The sequence below is a fragment of the Thalia democratica genome, unplaced genomic scaffold (assembly GCF_965202585.1).
Source record: "Thalia democratica unplaced genomic scaffold, ktThaDemo2.hap1.1 HAP1_SCAFFOLD_394, whole genome shotgun sequence".
Lineage (NCBI taxonomy): Eukaryota > Metazoa > Chordata > Thaliacea > Salpida > Salpidae > Thalia > Thalia democratica.
The window spans coordinates 1-16,881 of NW_028139463.1; the positions used below are offsets into that span (position 1 = coordinate 1).

The window sequence follows — 16,881 nt, forward strand, 5'->3', positions numbered from 1 at the left end:
CTAACACTAGAACATCTCGACGTTGTCTTTCAGATGCAGACATGCTATCAACATCTGTCAGGTCGTTCTGCTGAGGTGAGAAGTAATCGTAGCTTGGTTGTGGCGTTATCATAGCTGAGTACTCGTCTGGAGTATATGGCGTTCTTGGAGTGCAAATTTTTGGCAAGTCGTCGTACCATTTTTGATTTTTAACTTTTTGCTTTGGTTTGCTAGTATCCTTGTTTTTATCAGAGCTTGCATAAACTTCAAAAGACTTGTCAATTTTTGTTTTAGAATCTTTCTTTTTTTTAATGATAGCACCTTTAGGTAGTTTATACTTACGTAAAGGTGGCTGAAGATTTACATTGTTCAAAGCCGTTGTGACAAATTTGTTTAAACTCGATAACGTATTAAAATTTATATTATCATCAAAACATTCGTTGTGAAAAGGCTTGGGTGTCAAAACATCTGAAATCTTGTTCAGATTTTCTGTAGTTTTTGGAGAATGACTCACATTTTCAGTTTGATTTGTAAGTGTTGATACTTGTCTTTCACGTAGTGTACCAGTTAGATTATCATTGTAGTTGAATATTTCAGATTTGAAAGATTTTGCTTTTAAATTTTTATTACTTCTATGACTAGTTTTATTTATAACATTTAGTTCAATACTGTTTTCTGACTCGTAGATAACTTTTTTATTGACTAAATTTTTATCTAGCAAATAGTTAGCACTGTGTTCTTTTCTATTTGTAACTTTTCTCTTAAATACATTTCCAGAAAGGTGAAACTTGTTTCTTAAAAGTTGTTCACTAACTAAATCGTTTTCCATTCTACAAAGAGCGATCTTGTTCCACTTTTTCCGGTAAGAAGCTAAAATCCGATTTGAATCCATCACAAATTACTGAAATCGATTTACTCTCAAAAGTATTTGTTTTTGATTAAATGAAAATCTTATGTTTTGTTTTAAATTTTTAAAAGTGATCCTTTACGTCATAATAAATTTTACTAGACAGAGATAACCTCGTTTAAGTTTTTTGTATAATTTTCAGTTTTTTTTTTGTAAAATGTTTTTCTGTAAAAAGTTCTACTATTATTCTTCAAAGGTTGTAAAACTTACGCCCGCAGATAAAAAACTTCTGCATTTTACTTTTATATAACTAAGTTCTATTAAAATTATTTTAATTAGTAGCAACCAGGGGCGTCGCGTGGGGTGTTGCACTGCCGCAATAGCAACACCTAAAAATTTTGTAAGAAAAAATTAAGTATCTATACTGTTTTCGTTATTTTTTAGAACAAAATCTCTTATAAGACTCCAATTCAGAAAACAATAATTTTGCTTACAACACTGCCACAAACTTTTAGCTGACTGCCACAAATGAAGTCAAAAAGCAATATTTCTTCAAGAATTACCGCAAAATCAATTTCTTGCGTTAAGTAAGCTAAGTTGAAAATTCCCTAAAACAGTACAGGCTTAAGTACCATTCCACGAACTATTGTAAACAAAAAATGAAAACAAAGCTAAGCAGAGCAGGCGCGACTCGAGCAGAGGCAACTCAATCACCGGCAACTTGAGCACAGGCAATTTAAGTAATTTGAAAGATGTAGGATATCGATGTTAAAGCATAATTGGTGAGTAAAAGCTGCAATTATAATTAATGCATTTTAAAGTTTTTAAACTCTTTAGTTGAACTTATTTTATTCTTTGAAAAATGTTAAACAATGGTTTAAAGATTACTTTGTCTTTTTATCAGAGAATATGAAGTAAGCTCGAAAAAGTGCCGACACATAAGTTTTTTACTCTAAAACTCAAGTGCCAAGTATTATTTTTTATAAAATTTTAGATTAAAGATTTCAAGTCAATTAAACCAAGTAATAAATCTTAAATTAAATCAAATAGTTGAAGTCAAAACATAGCAGTATTTAATTTAAATTAGTTTTAATAATTAATTTTAACTATAAATAAATTATCTTCAGTTTCTATTTTCTAAACTTCGTTGATAACTTTATTTTTTTCATTTTACTACTTTTTCCAAATCGCCATTTGTATACAGGTAATAAATTGATTTATGGCAAGAGCTTTTTTGCCGTAGTGAGTCGTAATGAAATTATTTTCAGTTTTTAGTATACAAATTAATTGAAAATTACCTCAAATCTATTCCTTCCAGCACAGAATTTTTTGTATTGAATTTCTTTTTCTTATTCAAAATAAATTATTTTTAAAATTATACTTGAAAAATTACAAAAGAAATCTGCAGTACTATAATTTTGCTTAGAATTCTACTTAGTTTTTAGTAAAAATAACCAGTTTAATACATGCACAAGTTTATGTGCATGTATTTAAAGAATAATAGTTTGCGTAAAATAATTTAACTTAAATAGCATATAGTAACACAAGCCAAATACCCATGTCATTCACTAGGTACTATTAATTAACCTAAGTTGATTTTTTTCAATGATAAACTTATTAGATAATTTATTTTAGTAAAACAACTGTCAATTTAACTGTAATTAAATTGAATTCACTTATAAAACTTTCGAGTAATATTTTCTTAAAACTCTTGCGTTTTAAATAGAATCAGAATATTTTGGTTCTAATAAATAAAAGTTATTAGTTAAATTTTATTTAAGAAGTGTGTATGTAAAAACTATTAGAACTAAATAAGAAATAAAGCAGTTTTAATAGCACTTTGGACGAATAAGTGTGTATAAAGAAGCTGAGTAATAAAAATTAAAAGGTGTTAACTATAAAAATTCGGTAAAACAACATAAAACACGAATAGCTTCTAAATTAACAAAAAATTGCATCGAAAACTTAAACACAAAGCAAGTGGATATTAAACAAGGTTGTACTATATAAATATGTAACTGCGAAATGTGGAATATTATGATATAAGCAGTCAAAAATAGCAGATTAAAAAAATACAATTTCTATATGAGGATTTAAGTAATAACAACAAGTAAGTACAACAACAAGGATGGTGTTTATAAATATACTAATTATATACAATTTGTGGAGAAATCAATGAATAAATTGACAAATTGTTAAGATTATAAGTCAGTGCAAATAATTTAATGCAATTTTAAAGCTTACTAGTTTTCTTTAATTAAAAAATAATAAAATTCCTAACTACTTAGAAAAGGGTAGAAATATTCAAGAACGAGCTAACAAATTAATATTGAAAATAACATAAATTTTTCTTACGTTTTAAAAATTTAACTCATATAACGTGTACAAACTAATTTACATTGCTCACAGAGGATTGTTATTAGTGATATGTGATCAAAACTTAAAAGCTTATCAAAACTTCAAAAGATTATCAAAACTTATCATATAAATACTCCCTAGACCAAAAAAAAACTGCATAAACGTATAAGGATTAAAAGCTCACAATCAAAAACATTGTTTTCTTCTTATTTAAAACTATGCAAAACTTTGAGTTTAAAAACGACAGGAAACGACAACAAGTATTAGTTACGAATAATTTTTTTTCTCATTATTACATTTCAAACATTTAACGACGATTCCTGCTGCTTGTTCATCCAGTTTTTGATGGAGGGCACCATGAGGCCGCCCAGCAGCATCTGCGTGGGGTGGTAGACCAGCAAGGGGATGCTCAGGTAGGACAGGTACTCCGATCCCAGGTAGATTATCTTTATCATCGGTATGTGTTGCGAAAAGTGTTAAGCAGTTGAAAATAATTAATACGAAACTTTTGGGTTTTTTTCTTAGAATCGCAAGGTATTTTAACTGAACGAATGTCAAGCAGCTATGAATTAATTTAGTACTTTTTAAATATTTTGTTATAATAGAAAAGAAATATTGAAAATTAACCCCAGGTGTAATAAATATTAATAGACACCATGTATAGCACTTTTATCATCAGAATGCTTGAAAATATAAGTTTAAATAGATATTGCGTTATACTTTTTTTTACGGCTATTAAACTTTAAAAATAAATCAAGGAGAAAAAGTAGCTACTTATTATTTACAACACTATTCAATAGTATCGAATCATAGTACGCATATTTTTAAATCACCTCATTTACAAAACCAAAAACGTAAGTAAACAGATTTTCTTCTATTAGTAGCGACAAAGAACTAATTTCAATAAAACAACAACACTTAAAAACCACCATTTTGTTTTCGTACTGACGACTTTGTAAAAAATCAAACTACAAATACCTAGTGTGAGGGACTTGTGGGTGGCGCAAAACAGGGCGCATGCGACGTCACCAGGGCGCAGGTCCATCCACTTGCTCCTGTTCAAAGTGAAGAACACCGTCGCCACCAGCACCACTTGCAGGCAGACCACTGTGTGAAAATAGTACTTGAATAAGCAAAATAATACAAACATGAATAAACAATACAAATATATTGAATAACAAGTAGGCTTATAGTTTATAAGATATTAAACAACTAAGGTCTTTAAAGCAGAACAAAGTTTGTACATTTTTACTTAAATAGTTAAAATATAGCAATGTGCTAGTTTTTTTTAATGTTAGGAAACTTTTTATATATAAAATAGTTATTTTAGAATTTATAAATAGTTCAAATAAGTTAAAGTGCACAATTATAAATTGGATGGGTAAAAAAATATTGTTTAACTTTTTTAGCTTTTTGTATTAAGTCATAAAGTTTAATATGCATAATATAAACACTTAAAAGGCTACACTAGAAATAGCTCAACTAGTGACAATCCGATCAATAGTTATCACCTTTATTTCTGTTTCATTTCAAAAACAACCAAGTAAGCCGGGATCACGTGACGATGGACACTTCAATTCGCATATTCAGTATTAAATAATTAGTCTCTTATTAAAGTTCCCCTGCTGTCTCTAATAACTTCCTTGCTTTTTAAATATTGATCATGATAGTTGTCTACTGAACACACAACAAATACAAAGGACAGCTTTTTTATTGTGATATCAACTTGATAGTAATTAGCATTTGAATAAATTTCATCCCAGAGCCAAGTAGTAAGTGAGTTCTGATCTTCAGGATAACCATTCATCAAGATGTTTTAACTTTATCCGCTTCAGTTCCATGTAGATAAAGGAATTTATCTTAAAAATTAGTCACTTCGTGTTTTTCAGTAGGGCTAACTTTGAATAACTGTCTGATTATTGGAAGATTTTCTAGCTTTCCGAATGAACGCAAAATAAAATTGTAATCATTATTGTCTTTCTGCAAAAGCTCTGTACTAAATTTTCTTTTTTCGTCATTTTTTGAAGATTCAAATACGCTGCTTAATTGAACAGATAGTTGTTTCATGGTTGAACTTATCTCAGTTTCTAACTTAGAAATGAGATCACTAACTATTTCATAATGATTACTTTCTAATTTCTTTCATTAACTCATCTCTTACCAATGTTGAGGAGTTTTCTAAACCTTCACTTTCATTTATTTTCTGATTTGTAGTAGAACTAGCATACGGTTTTCGATATACTACTATCTCTAAACGATAATAAAGTATTTCTTCAACAATATCCTTTAAATTGGCTTTTTCTTCTACTTCAATTAAATAAGCAGGCACTACCAGATTGGGTGGGCCAACGCTATACTTTCTTGTTTATCTTCTTGTTGAAATGAATCTCTAAAATTTTTTCTTTTTTGACTATCAAACGAGTCCAGTGTAGACGCTTCAATTTAAACAAGTTTATTCAAATTTTTTGTATAAGTTTTTACTAACTGATCATTTTTTGAATAATATTTGAAAATTGTTTTTCTTATAGACTGGTCGTATGGCAGTAGTTCACCAGGATTTTTGACTTTGTTCACAAAAATGTATCTAAACACTTTAACAATGTTATTTTCTGTCGCAATACTTTCACCGTATTCATATGCATACTCTATACTATCGGTCAGATACACTCCAGGTCCACAACTTCTTTTTTTTGAGGGTTCAAATCCTGTCTTTAGGATCCCTTCTACGTTTTGTGCTTCTGTTCCATGAAGCAAAAGAATTTGTGAAGAATTGGAAGGGTTTGGCTCTGTTGAAGTGTTATCGTTTGATACTACTCTGTATATTTTTAAAACTTTAATATTATTTATGTGCCGGTTAAACTGGGAGTTATCTTTTAAAGTATCTATCTTTAATGAACTCTCGAGAAGTTTATAGTCTTGGTCATTTTTTTTTTAAATCTGAAGTTTGTATTTAAACTTTGGAAGTACAGATGTTTTGAAATGTGTCACATCGTATTCAAAGAACTTTTTAGCTTTATCAAAAACTTTTCCTTCTTTGAAATCATCTTCTTCTTTTTTTATTTCACCTTTCCTCTTATCGACTATTTCTTGTAGAAAACTTCGACAGCTAGGTTGACTTTCTAAAAACTTTTCTACTTTATTCTTTATGGGCTCCATCTTGTTGCATAGAACATACATAAAACTAAAAATCAATAAAAATATGTTTAAATAAAAACATGAAAACCCTCTCGTAAGAACGTAAAAAGTTTCGAACAGATAGACATTTAACATAATGTTTACATATCTTATAAGCTTGTTTAATTTTAAAATAATATTGAAGTAAACTTAAAGGTTAAATCTATGGTAAAAGTGTTTACTTACTCAAGCATAAGCCCTACCATTCAAAATATTTTTTTTTTAATTGAAAATGTGATTAAAAAATTATAATAAAAAATTTTAGTAGTATGTTCTTATAAAAGAAAAAAAAAAAAGAAATAGATATACAAAACAAAATAATAAATGGTCTTTTAATTACATCCTGTCTTACAACTATATAAAATTTGAAAAATTTGCTACATACTTAAGCATAATATTAGGGTTACGTTTTGTAAACGTTAATTAAGTCGAAACTAAATTATTAGTTAATGAGTTACTGACATTTTTTTTTATTCTGTTGAAAAAGTTTTGCAGTTGGTTACAAAACAGCTTAAACTGCAGTAAAAGTCGAATGTAAACTTTACTTTGTTGCTTCAGATAGACATGCTTGGAGAACGGATATTTATCTTTTAAAATATCCTTAAGCAACTGCTGGCTTAACATTAAAAAAATATATATATTTTATAAGGATATGAAAAATCTGAACTTTTTTTCTACTTGTCTGAGTTTAAAATTAAATGAAAACAAAATTTAGTCAATGAAAGTTTATTTTAATTTGAAATATATATATACAATATTTAAAAAAAATATGTGCACTCAACTTATAAATCTCAAAAAAATTGCACAACAAAAATTTATTTTGTAGTTTTTAAAACATACCTACACTAAAATTTGACTGTTAAAATTGAAGTTTAAACTTATGATAGCAATGAACCTTTTACAACTTTTTACTTTCAAATGGCTCTAGCGTGTTATTACATATTATATGTGGGAACTAAATTATTAAAATAACATAAATTTATTGTAATATCAATTTTAATAACGACGTAAAGTATTTAAAACCAATAATAGTGTTCTTTAGCTTTTCTGAGCATAACTTTGTATAGAAAAACTTTACCATTTAAACTAATTTGAACCACTTATTTAAAAACTGTACAATTGCTGTTTAAAACTTGTTTTAAGCTAAATCAGTATTACATTATAAGCTGTTTCACCTAGTTTATTGACAAAACTTATTTTACTGATTTCTTTTGCTAAAAACCAATTATATTTCTTGAGTATTCTTGATTTATATTTATAATTAGTTTAAATCAGTATTGATAAAAACATTATTATAATACTTAACGATTTTAGAATAGTTCTGATATCATTTTTATTAGAGTTTTAACTATTCAAATCAAAAAAGCATTCTTGATTTTTTTGTAAATTTATGAAAAACTCAAAAGAAAATCGTTTAACATTGAATGCTTAAAAATTAACAAAATTATTATTTTTTCTTTCAGAAACGTGAGTCAGTTTGAAATACGAATGATACTGATTTTTTTTTCATAAAATTTATAATCCAACGAACTTCTTTCGTTAGGTATTATAAGCAAACTATTAGCAAGTTAAATTTATATATTTAAATGTTTTTAGCACTTGCTTTATTTAAAACACTTTACTATTTACTGTATTTTTAACTTATCTAAAACAATTTTAGTAGGATTGATAAATTTCAAAAAACGTGTGAGATTGGTATAAATTGATAAACATAAAAGTACTTTGTATCAGTAAATAAGATATAAGTCTTAAGTTTTGAAATTTAACAAGTTTGTTTTGAAGGTTTTTTAAAACTAACTATTATAACAGAAAAGAGCATAGTTTTTAATAACAAATAGTTTCAAGGAAAATTAATCTTTGTTTATTTTAATAAATTTAAAATCTTATAGTTTAGTATTCTTGGTTAAGAGGTATTTTCCTATTTTGTTCCTTATTCAATAATATTGAACAAGGCCTGAAGATCCTTGTTGGGTGAAACGACGTTACTTTTGTGCAAATAAAATTAATATTAGTACTGCCTCCGAAATAGTTTTCGTCGAGACCTTTTTTGTTAAAGGAATACTTTTTACGTACACCTATAATTAAAATGTAATTTATTAATTAGTTTACATTATATTTTGATTTTAGTCGGCGTTTAGAAGCTGTTCGCGAATGAAAGTTTAAGATTAAACAAAAAACTGCAAGGCGGCAAATTTAATTTTTAAAATTAGAATCCATAAAATTCTTTTCAATTTACTGGAACTTAAATATAAATTTATTATATTTTAATGATACAATGTAAAATCTAAAAAACTAAATTATTAATGGAATATTACCTTATTTTGAAATTTAAAAACATAACGTTTACTTAAAATTTGTCTATATATAACTTTTATTAAACAGAAACTCACTATAACCAAGTTTCACAACAATGCTTAATTTTATCAAAAAAAAACGGTTAGTTAAATAAAATTTTATTGTGTATCTTTTTTACATTCATTTAAATTTAAAAGTTCAGTTTTCAACCATAGTCTGGAAATATATACTCTAAATTTGTATTAATATTTATAAGTGTTTATATTTTAGTAATACAGACTGTGTTCAAATTGTTTATCATTTCTTTTTTTCTCTATCTTTTGACAATTTGTATGCAATTTTTTAAGATAGATATTTCTTCTCTGCTTTGCTGCAGCAAACTTGGCATCTTTGTTTTTAATTTTCCGATCTTCAATATTTCTACAAGGTTCGATTTTTCGCTCCATGTTTACTTCAAAGCGACGCTTTTTAAAGCTACTCGTTTCTCTACACTTGCTATATGTTTTACGTTTTAAAATCATTCTGCAGTTTGCATAATCTTCGGTTTCAAGCTTTTGACTTTTAAAGTATCGTTCGTCATTAGTAGACTTGTCATAATTTCTATTTGTACATGACAGCGATATTTCTCTTCTTCCATACGAGCTACAACTTTTTCTGCATTGATGCGAAGATGAGCCAGTGTTATTTTTATTTTTATTGTACTTTTCTTCAAGTTTATTTTTGGACGAAGGTGAAATTGTATAACCCTCATACAAATCGTTTCGTTTCTTATTCAGCCGTTCAAACGACTTTGCTCGGTTTGCTTTCAAAATTTTTCGTTCTCTTTCTGCATTCTCTCTCTGAACTCTCGCTGTTATTTTAGCTGCAAGCCTCTTTAACGCTAGAATATCTCGATGTTGTCTTTCAGATGCGGACATGTAATCAACATCTGTCAGGTCGTTCTGCTGAGGTGAGAAGTAATCGTAGCTTGGTTGTGGCGTTATCATAGCTGAGTACTCGTCTGGAGTATATGGCGATCTTGGAGTGCAAATTTTTGGCAAGTCGTCGTACCATTTTTGATTTTTAACTTTTAGCTTTGGTTTTCCAGTATCCATGTTTTTATCAGAGCTTGCATAGAATTCAAAAGACTTGTCAGTTTTTGTATTAGAATCTTTCTTCTTTCTAATAACAGCACCTTTAGGTAGTTTGTACTTACGCAAAGGTGACTGACAAGTTTCATTCCGATTGTTCAAAGCCGTTGTGACAAATTTGTTTGAACTCGATAACATATTAATATTTGTATTACCATCAAAACATTCGTTGTGAACAGGCTTGGATATCAAAACATCTGAAATCTTGTTCAGATTTTCTGGAGTTTTTGGAGAATGACTCACATTTTCAGTTTGGTTTGTAAGTGTTGATACTTGTCTTTCACGTAGTGTACCAGTTAGATTATCATTGTAGTTGAATATTTCAGATTTAAAAGATTTTGCTTTTAAATCTTTATTACTTCTATGACTAGTTTTATTTATAACATTTAGTTCAATACTGTTTTCTGACTCGTAGATAACTTTTTTATTGACTAAATTTTCATCTGGCAAATAGTTAGCACTGTGTTCTTTTCTATTTGTAACTTTTCTGTTAAATACATTTCCAGAAAAGTGATACTTGTTTCTTAAAAGTTGTTCACTAACTAAATCGTTTTCCATTCTACAAAGAGCGATTTTGTTCCACTTTTTCCGGTACGAAGCTAGAATCCGATTTGAATCCATCACAAATTACTGAAATCGATTTACTCTCAAAAATATTTGTTTTTGATTAAATGAAAATCTTATGTTTTGTTTTAAATTTTTAAAAGTGATCCTCTACGTCATAACAATTTTTACTGGACAGAGATAACTTCGTTTAAGTTTTTTGTATAATTTTCAGTTTTTTTTTTTTGTAAAATGTTTTTCTGTAAAAAGTTCTCCTATTATTATTCAAAGGTTGTAAAACTAACGCCCGCAGATAAAAAACTTCTGCATTTTACTTTTATCTAACTAAGTTCTATTAAAATTATTATAATTAGTAGCAACCAGGGGCGTCGCGTGGGGTGTTGCACTGCCGCAATAGCAACACCTAAAAATTTTATAAGAAAAAATTAAGTATCTATACTGTTTTCGTTATTTTTTAGAACAAAATCTTTTATAAGATTCCAATTTAGAAAACAATAATTTTGCTCACAACACTGCCGCAAACTCTTAGCTGACTGCCACAAATGAAGTCAAAAAACAAAATTTCTTCAAGAATTAACGCAAAATCAATTTCTTGCGTTAAGTAAGCTAAGTTGAAAATTCCCTAAAACAGTACAGGCTTAAGTACCATTCCACGAGCTATTGTAAACAAAAAATGAAAACAAAGCTAAGCAGAGCAGGCGCGACTCGAGCAGAGGCAACTCAATCACCGGCAACTTGAGCACAGGCAATTCATGCAGAAGCAACACAAGCATAGGCGATTCGAGCAAAAGCAACTCGAGCATAAGTAACTCGAACAGAAGCAACTCGAGCAGGGACAACTCAAGTAGGGGCAAAACGATCACTGGCAATTCGAGCATCGGCAATTCGGATTTTTTTTCCGCTTTTTCTTCAATATAATTTTGTTTTATTAATCTTGTGTTTTTTAAAATCATTGCTATGTGATAATCATAATTTGCTATTAACTGTGTTTTATATAATAATTTTATTAAGAAGCATTTCAATACTTTAATGTTTTGTTAGTTATGTGTTACTTTTTTTTTGTTTGAACGTTTTGACGAATTCATTCCATTACTTTATACCTTTAAGTAAAGAAAATAGCCTTTTTTTATTGTAAAGCCTAAAAATCTATTTAAAAAATGATGGATAAGCATAAGTAATGTTTAATAATCAACTCGAGCATAATGGACAGTATGTCTACAATGCGACTGAGTAATTTGAAAGATGTAGGATATGTCTGTCTGATGTTAAAGCATAATCAGTTAGTATTAAAAGCTGCTATTATAATTAATGCATTTTAAAGTTGTTAAACTCTTTAGTTGAACTTATTTTATTCTTGGAAAAATGTTAAACAATGGTTTAAAGATTACTTTGTCTTTTTATCAGAGAATATGAAGTAAGCTCAAAAAAGTGCCGACACATAAGTTTTTTACTCTAAAACTCAAGTCCCAAGTATTATTTTTTATAAAAATCTTTCTATAAAAGAAAGATTTCAAGTCAATTAAACCAAGTAATAATTTTTATGTTAAGTCAAATAGTTGAAATAAAAACATAGCAGTATTTAATTTAAATTAGTTTTAATAAATTAATTTTAACTATAAATAAATTATCTTCAGTTTCTATTTTCTAAACTTCGTTAATAACTTTAATTTTTTCATTTTACTACTTTTTTCAAATCTCCATTTCTATACATGTAATAAATTGATTTATGGCAAGAGCTTTTTTGTCGTAATGAGTCGTAATGAAATTATTTTAAGTTTTTAGTAACAGAACACAAATTAATTGAAAATTGCCTCAAATCTATTCCTTCCAGCACAGTATTTTTTGTATTTAGTTTCTATTTCTTATTCGAAATAAATTATTTTTGAAGTTATACTTCAAAAAATTACAAAAGAAATCGGCAGACTTTTATTTTGGATAAAATTCTTTTTAGTTTTAGTAATAAATAATCAGTTTAATTCATGCACAAGTTTATGTGCATGTTTTTAAAGAATAATAGTGCGTGTAAAATCATATAATTTAAATAGCATATAGTAACACAAGCCAAATACCCATGTCATTCACTAGGTACTATTAATCAACCTAAGTTGATTTTTTTCAATGATAAACTTATTAGATAATTTATTTTAGTAAAACAATTGTCAATTTAACTGTAATTAAATTGAATTCACTTATAAAACTTTCGAGTAAATATTTTCTTAAAACTCTTGCGTTTTAAGTAGAATCAGAATATTTCGGTTCTAATAAATAAAAGTTATTAGTTAAATTTTATTTAAGAAGTGTGTATGTAAAAACTATTAGAACTAAATAAGAAATAAAGCAGTTTTAATAGCACTTTGGACGAATAAGTGTGTATAAAGAAGCTGAGTAATAAAAATAAAAAGGTGTTAACTATAAAAATTCGGTAAAACAACATAAAACACGAATAGCTTCTAAATTAAAAAAAATTGCATCGAAAACTTAAACACAAAGCAAGTGGATATTAAACAAGCTTGTACTATATAAATATGTAACTGCGAATTGTGGAATATTATGATATAAGCAGTCAAAAATAGCAGATTAAAAAATACATTTTCTATATGAGGATTTAAGTAATAACAACAAGTAAGTACAACAACAACGATGGTGTTTATAAATATACTAATTATATACAAATTGTGTATAAATCATTGGAATAAATTGATAAATTGTTAAGATTATAAGTCAGTGCAAATAATTTAATTTAATGCAATTTTAAAGCTTACTAGTTTTCTTTAATTAAAAAATAATAAGATTCCTAACTACTTAGAAAAGGGTAGAAATATTCAAGAACGAGCTAACAAATTAATATTGAAAATAACATAAATATTCGTTTAAAAATTTAACTCATATAACGTGTACAAACTAATTTACATTGCTCACAGAGGATTGTTATTAGTGATATGTGATCAAAACTTAAAAGCTTATCTAAACTTATCATATAAATACTCCCTAGACCAAAAAAAAAAACTGCATAAACGTATAAGGATTAAAAGCTCACAAACAAATTCTTTTTTTCTTATTTAAAACTATGCAAAACTTTACTTTTAAAAATGACAGGAAACGACAACAAGTATTAGTCATGAACAATTCTTTTTCTCATTATTACACTTCAAACATTTAACGACGATTCCTGCTGCTTGTTCATCCAGTTTTGATGGAGGGCACCATGAAGCCGCCCAGCAGCATCTGCGTGGGGTGGTAGACCAGCAAGGGGATGCTCAGGTAGGACAGGTACTCCGATCCCAGGTAGATTATCTTTATCATCGGTATGCCTGTACGTTGTAATAAGATAAGTTTGTGTTATAAAACGAGTTAAGCAGATGAAAACAATTAATACGAAACTTTTGGGTTTTTTTGGGTACACACAAGAAATTTAAACTGAACACATATGGTACAGCTATTGGTTAATTTAGTAGTTAGAAATATCATGTTGTATAAATGATAATGTATCCCAGGTAATAATGTATGCATATTGAAAAATAATAGGACCTAAGTATATTATTATGATCATCGGTGAGCCTATTAATACCTTCATTAAGATTAAATGAGACGTTGCAGTTATGTCTTATTTTAAATAAAAACTTTAAAATACAAAACAACAACATGAAAAATAAACTAATTACAATTTAGAAAGCTATTGAAAAACATAATGTACTTTTTTTTAAACTAAAAACACATTTAAATGGATTTTTTACATTAGTAGCCACAATGAATTACGTTATAGAAACAACAACACTTAAAAACCACTATTTTGTTTTCGTACTGACGACTTTGTAAAAAATCAAACTACAAATACCGAGTGTAAGGGACTTGTGGGTGGCGCAAAACAGGGCGCATGCGACGTCGGCGGGGCGCAGGTCCATCCACTTGCTCCTGTTCAAAGTGAAGAACACCGTCGCCACCAGCACCACTTGCAGGTAGACAACTGTGTGAAAATAGTACTTGGATGAGCAAAATAATTTACAGTATAAAAACATGAACATGTGTGTTTAACAACTGTGTGAAAATGTGATAAAAAATGTTTTTTGTCAAGGTTTAACTTTATGCATGTCTTATTTGCAGATTCAGTTTAAAAAAAGTACAACTGGTAAAATAATGTATTTTAAAAACTTTATTCAAAATACAAAAAAAATCTAATGATAGATTTTTCATAATAAAAAATATTTCTAACAGATTTGTCTTAGTGCATTGAAATTTTCATTGAAAACAAAAACCTCGTATTTGAATAAAGCATTTGCTAAAAGCACAAAAAAGAATTAACAGAGAATTTAACAGAGTTAGTTTGCATTTTTCTGTCAAAAAAAAAGAGAATCATTGATCATAACTCAGCTTTTTATATTTAATAATTACTAATTTATGTTATTGAACAAATAAGTGTGTATAAATAAGCTTAGTAATAAAAAAAAATTAAACCGATGAAAGCGATGGCGACCAGGTCGTAGCGATTGACTTGAAGGGAGGAATTTGAGAAGGTGTCGCAGAAGGTGGTGTAGATGATGGCGAGCAAGTGAAATTCTTTAACTATAACTCTTCTGAAATAAAACGAAACATAAAATGTAATGAGTGGTTCGTTATAAAACAATAAAAAAATAAGTTTAATAATTTATATGGATTACTGTAAATTACTTCCTTAGAGTGGTTTTCAGGTTAAATATATCTATTCAGTAAACTACAAAACAATTAAGAGGTACTTTAAATTGAAATCAGATTCCAATAAATAGCCAAGAGCATCGCACACCGCGCGCAAAGCGAGCTTTTGTGCTAGCCGAATAAGGCAGATAAATAATATATTAAGTATAAAAAAAAATTTATGAATTACAAATTTTTCAAACTTATGATAACTTTGAAATACGATTAAAAATTCTTTAAATAAATTTAAAACAAACAAAAAATTCTGTTTGAACTAAAGATTAGAACAAATTAGTTTGAAACATAAATAGTAAAACGAAGAAAAAAAAAAGTTAATATATCTGTTCACTTAACTATAAAACAAAAAAAAAACTACACAAGTAAGAAATTAGTTTGTAATAAATAGCTAAGAGTATCGCACACCGCGCGCAGAGCGCGCTTTTGTGCTAGTCAAATAAAGCAAATTCGAATAAATAATAATTAATAATAAATAATAAAGTAAATAATTTTATAAATAAAAAGTTACAAATATTAGAAATCTTAAATTGTGAACTATTTTTCAAATACTCTTAAAAATACTACAATTCTTTAATAACTGCCGTTTAAACTTTAAAGTATTAAAACATAATTACTCTACTGATTTTAATTTTAAACAAATATAAATTCGTTACCCTAAATTCCTGCCTTAAAAACTTAAATTACTGCTTTAAAAACTGCCGTTTAAACTAAGCATTAAAAGATAATTACTCTACTAGAAAGAAAAAATATAATTTTAACTTAAAACAGATCTAAATTTTTTAACCTAAATACCTGCCTCAGAAAGCTCCGCTTTCTTTCGGTTTTGCTTCGAAAAATAAGCACAGCAGCGCGCGATCTTGCTTTAAGCTTCTATGCCTCGAAAGCTACGCTCCGCTTTCTTCGTACAGCTACTTTGAGTTTGTTTTTCATCCTTTGCTTCGCAAATAAAGCACAAAAGCGCGCAATTGTGCGATCTTGCTTTTAGCTTTACATACCTCGAAAGCTTCGCTTTCTTCGTACTGCTGTTTCGATTTTGTTTACCATCCCACCTACCCCAAAAATTATATCCAATTTATATTTTAAACTATTTTAAAATTTCTAAAATTTCATGTTACGTCACTAACTCTTCCAGGTGTCCTGATTTAGTCGACATATAATCGTTCAAAAATATGTATAAAAAATTTGCATAAAATTAGCATAATTTTTTTTTATTGCACTTGCGAGTTACAAAATTTCAAAAATAATTTTTTACAAAGTAAGTTTCGGTCAAAGACCTCGTCAGTGCTTAAATAAATCTTATTCAAATAGAAATCTATTTAAATACTATTAAAATATTCTCTATATTTTGAAAACCGCTGTTTAAAACAAGCATTAAAATAGATATGCTTTTATAAATCTCAACTTTCTACGAATTTTATCTTGCTTTCAGTTTTTCTCCCTGGTTAAACTAAACATTATACAATATCACGCGAAGCCTCTCGAGAACTTTTCATGTACAAACAACAGTTGTTTAAATATTCTTTAGTTTAAAAAGTTTAAATTTTAATCTTTTTTCCAAATTAATTAACTAAACTTATATCGATTGAATTTTAGTAACAGATTGTATCAATTTATCCGAACGAAATTAATATGGTATGCTACGATGACATAGATGAGCTCAAAGCGATTAAATTAAACATTTGGTGTATAGAACGATCTTTTTTACATGAGGTTTTTTGATTATAGCTATGAAGGTTGCTTTCTTAATCTTTATAAAACATAAAATAATTTTGTCTTTTCTTTGAGAAAAAATTCACGATGTGTCGTAACCAAAAATTAATTAGTCAATATAATTAATACCATTGGTCA

General features: G+C 27.9%; 1 protein-coding gene across 1 annotated transcript; it reads right to left on the reverse strand.

Annotated features, from left to right (window-relative positions):
- Window positions 1-13,527: 13,527 nt before the first annotated feature.
- Window positions 13,528-16,186, reverse strand: LOC145846283 (sodium/bile acid cotransporter 7-like). The gene is made up of 4 exons (XM_082953160.1): window positions 16,158-16,186; window positions 14,800-14,918; window positions 14,183-14,311; window positions 13,528-13,658 (listed from the first exon to the last, which is right to left on the reverse strand). Exons 1-4 carry the CDS (start codon window positions 16,184-16,186, stop codon window positions 13,528-13,530), a joined length of 408 nt encoding a protein of 135 aa, XP_082809286.1.
- Window positions 16,187-16,881: the final 695 nt, after the last annotated feature.

Excerpts from the sequence above, each read along its gene's own strand:
- LOC145846283 (XM_082953160.1), bottom strand. The coding sequence starts at position 16,186 with ATGTCGACTAAATCAGGACACCTGGAAGA. Across the intron at positions 14,919-16,157 it reads AAATCAGGACACCTGGAAGA|AAGAGTTATAGTTAAAGAAT; the intron begins GTTAGTGACGTA and ends GTTTTATTTCAG. Across the intron at positions 13,659-14,182 it reads CCACAAGTCCCTTACACTCG|GCATACCGATGATAAAGATA; the intron begins GTATTTGTAGTT and ends TACAACGTACAG.